The sequence below is a fragment of the Triticum aestivum genome, chromosome 1D, assembly GCF_018294505.1.
Source record: "Triticum aestivum cultivar Chinese Spring chromosome 1D, IWGSC CS RefSeq v2.1, whole genome shotgun sequence".
Taxonomy (NCBI): Eukaryota; Viridiplantae; Streptophyta; class Magnoliopsida; order Poales; family Poaceae; genus Triticum; species Triticum aestivum.
The window spans coordinates 56623678-56633419 of record NC_057796.1 but is presented as its reverse complement, the minus strand read 5'-3'; the positions used below and the strand labels follow the sequence as shown (position 1 = coordinate 56633419).

Below are 9742 nucleotides of genomic sequence, written 5' to 3'. Positions count from 1 at the left end.
TATCATTGAACTGGACGACTCCTTTGATGAGACCAGCATGCGTTTTGTGCGGCGAATTCAGGAGTCTGAGGTCAGGGAGGCTTTAAAAAGGATGAAAGCAGGCAAGGTGATGTGGCCTGATTGTATCCCCATTGAGGTGTGGAAAGGCCTCGGGGACATAGCGATAGTATGGCTAATTACCAAGCTTTTCAACCTCTTTTTTCGGGTAAACAAGATGCCAGAAGAATGGAGACGGAGTATATTAGTACCAATCTTCAAGAACAAGGGGATGTTCAGAGTTGTACTAATTACCGGGGAATTAAGATGATGAGCCATACAATGAAGCTATGGGAGAGAGTCATTGAGCACCGCTTAAGAAGAATGACAAGCGTGACCAAAGCAGTTTGGTTTCATACCTGGGAGGTCGGCCATGGTAGCCATTTTCTTGGTACGACAACTTATGGAGAGATATAGAGAGCAAAAGAAGGACTTGCATATGGTGTTCATTGACTTGGAGAAGGCCTATGATAAGATAACGTGGAATGTCATGTGATGGGCCTTGTAGAAACACAAAGTCCCAGCAAAGTACATTACACTCATCAAGGACATGTACGATAATGTTGTGACAAGTGTTCGAACAAGTAATGTCGACACTGATGACTTCCTGATTAAGATAGGACTGCATCAGGGGCCAGCTTTGAGCCCTTATCTTTTTGTCTTCGTGATGGATGAGGTCACAAGGGATATACAAGGAGATATCCCATGGTGTATGCTCTTTAGGGATGATGTGGTGCTGGTTGATGATAGTCAGACGGGATAAATAGGAAGTTGGAGTTATGGAGACAAACCTTGGAATTGAAAGGGTTTAGGCTTAGTAGAACTAATACCGAGTACATGATGTGCGGTTTCAGTACTACTAGGTGTGAGGAGGAGGAGGTTAGCCTTGATGGGCAGATGGTGCCTCAGAAGGACACCTTTCAATATTTGGGGTCAATGCTGCAGGAGGATGGGGGTATTGATGAAGATGTGAACCATCGAATCAAAGCCGGATGGATGAAGTGGCACCAAGCTTCTGGCATTCTTTGTGATAAGAGTGTGCCACAAAAGCTAAAAGGCAAGTTCTATAGGACGACGGTTCGACCCACAATGTTGTATGGCGCTGAGTGTTGGCCGATTAAAAAGCGACATGTTCAACCGTTAGGTGTGGCGGAGATGCGTATGTTGAGATGGATGTGTGGCCACATGAGGAAGGATCGTGTCCGGAATGATGATATACGAGATAGAGTTGGGGTAGCACCAATTGAAGAGAAGCTTGTCCAAAAGGCGACATGTTCAACAGTTAGGTGTGGCGGAGATGCGTATGTTGAGATGGATGTGTGGCCACACGAGGAAGGATCGAGTCTGGAATGATGATATACGAGATAGAGTTGGGGTAGCACCAATTAAAGAGAAGCTTGTCCAAAAGACGACATGTTCAAGAGTTAGGTGTGGCGGAGATGCGTTTGTTGAGATGGATGTGTGGCCACACGAGGAAGATCGAGTCTGGAATGATGATATACGAGATAGAGTTGGCGTAGCACCAATTGAAGAGAAGCTTGTCCAACATCGTCTGAGATGGTTTGGCATATTCAGCGCATGCCTCCAGAAGCTCCAGTGCATAGCGGAGGGCTAAAACGTGCGGAAAATGTCAAGAAAGGTCGGGGTAGACCGGATTGACATTGAAGGAGTCCGTTAAAAGAGACCTGAAGGATTGGAGTATCATGGGTGCGCGGAAGCTTGCTATCCATGTGTCAGAGCCATGAGTTGGTCGCGAGATCTTATGGGTTTCACCTCTAGCCTACATCAACTTGTTTGGGACTAAAGGCTTTGTTGCTGCTGTTGTTGTAGAGATCTAGATGCTTAAATTGTTCATGCCAATGGTGGTGAACCAAAGTGGCAATACTATAGTTAATATTTTTTTATTCTTTTCAGGCTGCCTTTTTGAGTTTTGACTTTGTATCATAAATATAAAAAAAATGAAATATTTTGTGCCCAATCATTCAAAGATTCAACAATAATCGAGTTTTGACTTTGTAGCATAATAGTGCCTCAAATATTTGTAATTTAAGTTCGCTTTGAGCATCATAAATTATGTGAATTTTGTTATCATATATGGCTATAAATATCTTTTCCAAAACTTATTTTTTGGGTACTTATATATAAATCAAAAAAAAAATGAAATCAACTCAAAAGCTAACCCTCGTTGATTTTTTTATATGAGAAACTCCGCGAGCATCATGTGTCTGAGTCGGGACTCGAACTTGAGTGGGCTGACAGCTACCCAGCTGTCCAGCCAACGGGTTGATGCCCCGTCCTCGCTTGTATATAAATCAGAATGCTAGCATTGTTATATCTGCCGTACGGTTTGTATGGTAGTGTATATGTGTATTAGAAATGCGCATGCTTGTGCAGTTTGTGCTCTACTTGGTTAGTTTGAATAAAGTATTGCTGAATACCAAAGCATCACAGCCTGGGAGCTGCGCACATACTATTACAGCCGGATTTGCACGCGCGAAGAGAGCCGTGGGAACACGCCATGCTCCATGGTGTCGCTGGCGAAGCACCCACGCCATCTCTTCTTCTCGGAAACCCACTTCCCGGAACCACGCCGCCCTGGCTGACCAGTCAAAGCCGCACGAGGTTTGACCCAGACTCCCTTCGCGGAAGCACTCCAAACCACCACGTTCACATTTGAGCTCACGTCAACTGACACTCTTACCCCACGTGGTCAGCGACCGGTACACCTCCCCGGGCTTGTTGCTTGCCTGCCGGGAATCAGTACAGCCACAGGTCCACTACCGTGCTACCGTGCTCTACTTAAGGCGCCACCGAGCAACCACTCCTGTCCTCTGTTTACCAATCAATCACACCCCTCTCCCAAGTCTCAGTTTCAATATCTAATAATCTCCCTGCTCCTTCCGTCGCGTCGATCGCCATGTCCTCCTCCACGGGGAGCTTGGACCACGCAGGGTTCACGTTCACGCCGCCGCCCTTCATCACGTCCTTCACCGAGCTTCTGTCAGGGTCCGGCGCCGGCGACGCGGAGCGGTCGCCAAGGGGGTTCAACCGAGGGGGCCGGGCCGGGGCGCCCAAGTTCAAGTCCGCGCAGCCGCCCAGCCTGCCCATCTCGTCGCCCTTCTCCTGCTTCTCCATCCCTGCGGGCCTCAGCCCTGCTGAGCTGCTCGACTCCCCCGTTCTCCTCAACTACTCCCATGTACGCGCTCTCCATCTCGTGTTGCTCATGCGCAGTTTTCTGCTAGTTTCGTAGTACTATGTGCGTATGATCCGTGGTGCTGATTTTAGCTGCCGCCTGTGTTTCTGTCAGATCCTGGCGTCTCCGACCACAGGTGCGATCCCTGCGCGGAGGTACGACTGGCAGGCGAGCGCCGATCTGAACACCTTTCAGCAGGATGAGCCCTGCCGAGGAGACAGCGGCCTCTTTGGCTTCTCCTTTCACGCAGTGAAGTCCAACGCCACGGTCAACGCTCAAGCAAATTGCTTACCTTTATTCAAGGTACATAATACTAGTACAAAGATATTCAGTACTATTATTCTTAACTTAGTTTAACTGTTAGAGCATGCACCGAGGCTGTATGCTACTAGTACTAACTATGAACTTGTTATGCTTTTTTATCTCTCTCTGACAATACAGTCGTAGCTCACAAAGACGTATATGTTTGTGCAGGAGCAGCAGCAGCAGCAACAACAACAAGTGGTAGAAGTGAGCAACAAGAGCAGCAGCGGCGGCGGCAACAACAAGCAGGTTGAGGACGGATACAACTGGAGGAAGTACGGGCAGAAGCAAGTTAAGGGGAGCGAGAACCCGCGGAGCTACTACAAGTGCACCTACAACAATTGCTCCATGAAGAAGAAAGTGGAGCGCTCTCTCGCCGACGGCCGCATCACGCAGATTGTCTACAAGGGCGCACACGACCACCCGAAGCCCCTCTCCACGCGCCGCAACTCCTCCGGCTGTGCGGCGGTCGTCGCGGAGGATCATGCCAACGGCTCGGAGCACTCTGGGCCGACGCCGGAGAATTCATCCGTCACTTTCGGAGACGATGAGGCCGACAACGGGTTGCAGCTCAGTGATGGCGCTGAGCCCGTGACCAAGCGCCGGTAAGTAATTGATCATTGCTTGCCAAATACTAACTCTGTAAAGTACTCCATACGTGTTCCGCTGCGGTTTGCTTTCTCATACGTGTTGTTAGATTAATTTGAAGATTGTGTGTTTGATTGGTTGTCAGGAAGGAGCATGCCGACAACGAGGGCAGTTCAGGTGGCACCGGCGGCTGCGGGAAGCCCGTGCGCGAGCCGAGGCTTGTGGTGCAGACGCTGAGCGATATAGACATACTCGACGACGGCTTCCGGTGGAGGAAGTACGGGCAGAAGGTTGTCAAGGGCAATCCCAACCCCAGGAGCTACTACAAGTGCACAACGGTGGGTTGCCCAGTGCGCAAGCATGTGGAGCGGGCCTCGCACGACAACCGCGCGGTGATCACCACCTACGAGGGTAAGCACAGCCACGACGTGCCGGTCGGCCGGGGCCGCGCGCTGCCGGCGACATCTTCCTCCGACAGCTCGGGCGTCATCTGGCCTGCCGCCGTGCCGGCCCCGTACACCCTCGAGATGCTCACCAACCCTGCCGCCGGACACCGAGGCTACGCGGCCGGCGGCGCCTTCCAGCGCACCAAGGACGAGCCCCGGGACGACATGTTCGTCGAGTCGCTCCTCTGCTAGCTAGGCAGGCTCGGCCGCGGCTCTTGGTTCCCATGTGGCGTTTACATGTGCGTCCACCTGTACAATATAATAGATACAACATGTTTTTTAGCTGATGCTTTTTCTTGCTGTTGAGTAAATAAGCAATTGTTTGATTCATTTAATGTAGGAATAAATCATAAGCATGACGTAAACAGTACTAAGCACATACTGATATTTGATCACATAAGCACATATTTTCTATACAATTGACACATCTACACATAACGTCTCATACCCGTTTTAGGGTTTTCCTCTGCTAGGCGATAAGCTTGGCGGCTACGATCTCCGGCAACTCCTCTCCGGATTTGACCTCGAGTTCCCTGCGATTCCATCCAAGAGAGATCATCGCTGTATTAGGAGACAAGCATAGACCTGGATCACGTATTCGTTGGCTTCTGGGAAGATGGCGAGCGAGAATTCTACTACTTCGAGAGTTCGCAGCAATGCTACTAAGAACAGAGCGGACCTGGGCGGTGGCGCACAGGGCGTTGACGTGGAAGAAAATAAGGTCGGAGAAACTGAGTCCTCGGGTGGCAGTGGCTCTACATCTAACACCGAGGACCTGGGAGACAAGTTCAAATATCTTAACCTACACGAAGATGAACAGGGGGACGTCGTCTTAGAGGAAGACCTTGAGGAACTAGACAAGGATGCCGAATTCATGGCACTCGCCAGGATTCATACCTCACGCACTTTCAGCCATGGAGCCTTCACTAGTGGAAAAAAGGGAGCTAGTCCCGGTTCCAGAGGGCCTTTAGTCCCGGTTCTGGAACCGGGACAAAACGGTCGGGACTAAAGCCCAAAACCTTTAGTCCCGGTTCGCTTACGAACTGGGACAGAAGGGGCTCCACGTGGCCGCTGCGGGGCGCCCAAGCAGGAGGACCTTTAGTCCCGGTTGGTAACACCAACCGGGACCAAAAGAAAGTCACGCGTCAGCAGCTCGCTGTCGGTGTCAAAACCGGCGGATCTCAGGTAGGGGGTCACGAACTGTGCGTCTAAGGATCGAAGGTAACAGGAGGCAGGGACGCAGTGTTTACCCAGGTTCGGGCCCTCTTGATGGAGGTAATACCCTACTTCCTGCTTGATTGACTTTGATGAGTACAGAGGTTACAAGAGTTGATCTACCTCGAGATCGTAATGGCTAATCCCTAGATTTCTAGCATGTGTGTTTATGATTGCCTCTACGGACTAAACCCTCCGGTTTATATAGACACCGGAGGGGGCTAGGGCTATACAGAGTCGGTTTACAGAGAAAGGAATCTTCTTATCCGAACGCCAAGCTTGCCTTCCACGCCAAGGGGAGTCCCATCCGGACACGGGGGAAAGCCTTCCATCTTGTATCTTCACGGCCCACAAGCTCGGCCCACGTCACATAGCCCGGACGTCCGGAGACCCCCTAATCCAGGACTCCCTCAGTAGCCCCCGAACCTGGCTTCAACGACGACATGTCCGGCGTGCAGATTGTCTTCGGCATTGCAAGGCGGGTTCCTCTTCCGAATACTCCAGAGCAACTTGAACAAAAAGAACCGCTTGCATCTTCAGTCCTGCCGGGTAGGCCCTCCATGATACTCCGGACGGTTCGACTCTGCATAAAATATTATATCCTTCGGCTTCCGCGCCTCCGTCGCCTCGGCTTCCACGTGTCAAATGAACACGAAAGGTCCAGGCGTTTTTACAAATAACACCCCGACAGCGTACGGAAGGCGTCTATTTAAAGAGGTTAGATCTCACATGCCATTCCACACTAGGCGAAAACCTTAGAACTTGCCACAAAAAACCATGCAAACATGGCCAGTGCTCCCAGTTCTTCCCCCCGTCCCCACGGTCCTCAAAAAGGCGATTGGGAGAGCTGTTCGGTATCCCATACTCAACTGACCAAGCTTCAGGTGCAAGGATACCTCCCTCCCGCGGATCTAGTCCCCGTTCGGGCGGGATTAACTTATTTCAATGGCGAAGCCTTGGCGGAAAATTTCCCCAACCCTTCAAAGGGGGAGCGAGTGTGCTTCGTTTCCTTTCTCTCACGAGGCGTTGGATTTCCAATCTACCCCTTCCTCCGAGGTCTCTTGGAGTACTACGGAGTCCAGCTGCACAATCTCACGCCGGGCTCCATACTGCATATCTCGGGCTTCGTGGCTCTTTGTGAGTTGTTCCTAGGCTGCGAGGCCCATTTTGATTTATGGAGGAAGCTTTTCTGCCTCGTCCCTCGCTCCCAAAAGGGGTCCATATTCGAGGTGGGCGGCGCCGAAGTATGGCGCATAGCCGGGACAGGATACCTGTTTGGCTCTCCGAAGAAGGCATTAGAAGAGTGGCCCTTGGAGTGGTTTTATATTGAAGATGTCGTTCTCCCATACCCCATCCGACAAGGCCTACCTGCATTTTCCAATGCTCTGTTAAAGAAGCGCCACAACTGGCGCCCTGAAGCCTCGAGGAGGAAGATAGCGCGGAGGTTAAGAAGCTACTGGACAAGATAAAGACGCTTGCTCAATCCGCATTGTCCATTATTGAGGTAATGGCGATTTCAATAACGGGGGGCGTTCAGCCACTCCAATCCAGAGGGCTCCCCATGTGGCACTACAACGGGAAAGACGACGCATCATGATGCGAGCGCAAGGGTCCGGACAACTTCGCCGCCTTGGCTGCCATACTGGCCAATCTCTATAAGGGGGAGAAAGAAGAGTTTACTCGCCTTAAGTGTCGAGAGGGCTTTTCCATGTACAACCCTCCCAGCTGGGTAAGCCTTCGCTCCATAATGTTACTCTCTTCCTGAGTAATGCTTAGCCGAACTTAATTCGACTATTTTTCATCAGGAATGGAGGAAGGTCGCCGCGGGGATCTACAGCCCCGCCCCGCAGCCGGAGGACCACATTCGGGACCTGGATCCCGGATTTGAAGAGGATCCGGATATATTCGTAGAACTCAAGGAGGGGGTCTTTTATCAAGCAAGTTATGACGGCACGGAAGTGGCCATTATAGCCGATTACCCCGGCCTTCTCCCCTCTTCCCACTTAAGTCCCCAGGATACATTTCCTCAAAAAGAGTTTTCTCCCTGTGCCTTATCTACCACATTGTCTCGTGCGTTCAAAGGGGCGGCGCTCGTCTCGCCACACCACATCAGAGGCGTCCCTTAAGAAGGCGACGCCTACGCGGGGCGGGTCTTCGAAAAGAAATACGGACGGTGGTACTACCGAGCCCCCACCCTCAAGAAGGTATGGATTTTTAATATGCTCGTGGCAGAGGTACCAAGTTTTGACATTTCCTGCCACACATTTTTAGGAAAAGCATACGTTGGACTGTGTCCGGGGACCCCCATGCGTCACCCCATCCGACTCCGGATCCCGCCCAAGGGCTGGGGTCGATGCAGGTGTAATACCGGATTGTCCTCCCCATGAGGATTCGGATGATGTATCCGTCACCAACTCCGAAGTGGAGAGTGCCATGAACCATCGGCGCCGGAGAGCGGCTATGCGCGACCCCACCTTTACCGAAGAAGCATTTAATGCTTTCAGCTCGGCGGATGCATACATCCGAGCGGCTCGGGATGGGCTTGCTGGAGCCACGCAACAGCTTTCCAAGGACATGTGGGTAAGATCATCTGTCAGTAGCTCACAAGACTTAAAGCAGTTGACGCAACTGATTTAAGGATTGTTGCATAATCAGCTACTCACGGAGAAGAACAACATGCTATCTCAGGAGCTCGAAAAATGTCGGACCCAGCTAACTGTTATTACCACTGAACTGGCGAAGTCCAAGGAGGCACCGACTGGTAATGTCTACTACTGTCCAAAAAATAGAATCATGCGCCAGCAGTACTTTTCGAAATAGACACTGATGTATTTATGATGGCAGCATCCCCGAATCAACTGGAAGAGGAACTGAAGGCCGCGCAGGCGGATAAACAACATGCCGAAAGTCAAGAAGCTGCTAGTCAGCGTATATTAACGCGGACCAGGGATGAGAAAAACAAGCTACAGGATGCTAATACCAAGCTAGCCGAGGAGCTAAAGGACGTTAGAGCCCAGCTGTCGGATGCTTTGAAAGAGGACAGAAAGCTAAAAGGCGGCATATTCCGTATGTCTTGAAACCTTTACTTTCATTAAGATCCCTTGATGAAAAAGTTTTAACAGGATTTTGTACCTGTAGGTGTGTTAACTGGGTGGCCCGAGGGAGAAGTGTCCGGATTCCAAGGCGACGTGCTACAAGAGCTGTCAAAAGTCCATGGGCGAGCCCGGAAGGCAATGAGGAACATTGCTAAGGCTTTGTGGCCGGCCGATGCTCCTCCAGGAGGTATGGAAGAGCTCGTGACTTTACTCAAGGGAGCTCGGCGCCGCTTTGGACTGTGGAAGATATCCGCATGCCGAGAAGGGGCACGAGAGGCCTGGGACATGGTGACAACGCGGTACACCGGGCTTGATCCAAATCATATGGCCCAGGTTGGGCCTCGAGGATCAGATGGACAAGAAATTCCCATTAGCTTGGTATATGACCAACTAAAGATAGCCGCCAAGTTTTCGCAACAGGATTGTAAGCTAGACAATTTATTAGATGGTCTAGAGGAGGAAGTTTTCGAGTCCAAGTAGTAATGTACTTATGTCGAGGAACGTATCTCCAGCCGAATTATAAAACATTTGTCATGGCATACCGTCTGCTTTAACCTCCAAAATCCAAAGTTTGGAGTGTTTCTGAATATTGTACTCATGAGAAGCACCGAAGTATGTTCGGAAACTAGGCAGTCCGGTCATAGTTGCTTGAATAGACAAGTTGTGTTCAGGGAGTTATATTATATTACATTTGATCATAAGAAACATCTTCCAAGGAGAATAGTTCCGTTAAGGGTTCCTTTCCCTGGGCCAGCATGTTATTCATGCCCGAGCTATGATAAAAAATCACAGTACTTGTTATATGTTGGAGGCTTATATAGCAACGAGTGCAGTTCATCTTATGTCCTTCGACCTGTTATTCCCTT

The 9742-nt window shown here is 50.5% G+C and overlaps 1 protein-coding gene across 1 annotated transcript; it reads left to right on the top strand.

Annotated features, from left to right (window-relative positions):
• The first annotated feature begins 2855 nt into the window (after nucleotides 1-2855).
• LOC100192138 (probable WRKY transcription factor 26) lies at nucleotides 2856-4943 on the top strand. Its single transcript, XM_044592268.1, has 4 exons — nucleotides 2856-3232; nucleotides 3344-3532; nucleotides 3704-4137; nucleotides 4266-4943. Exons 1-4 carry the CDS (start codon nucleotides 2954-2956, stop codon nucleotides 4756-4758), a joined length of 1395 nt encoding a protein of 464 aa, XP_044448203.1. The 5' UTR covers nucleotides 2856-2953; the 3' UTR covers nucleotides 4759-4943.
• The last annotated feature ends 4799 nt before the right edge of the window (nucleotides 4944-9742 follow it).

Bases quoted from the DNA above. Each gene is read 5' to 3' on its own strand.
- LOC100192138 (XM_044592268.1), top strand. From the start codon at position 2,954: ATGTCCTCCTCCACGGGGAGCTTGGACCACGCAGGGTTCACGTTCACG. The intron at 3,533-3,703 runs GTACATAATACT...ATGTTTGTGCAG, and splicing joins ATTGCTTACCTTTATTCAAG to GAGCAGCAGCAGCAGCAACA. The intron at 4,138-4,265 runs GTAAGTAATTGA...ATTGGTTGTCAG, and splicing joins GAGCCCGTGACCAAGCGCCG to GAAGGAGCATGCCGACAACG.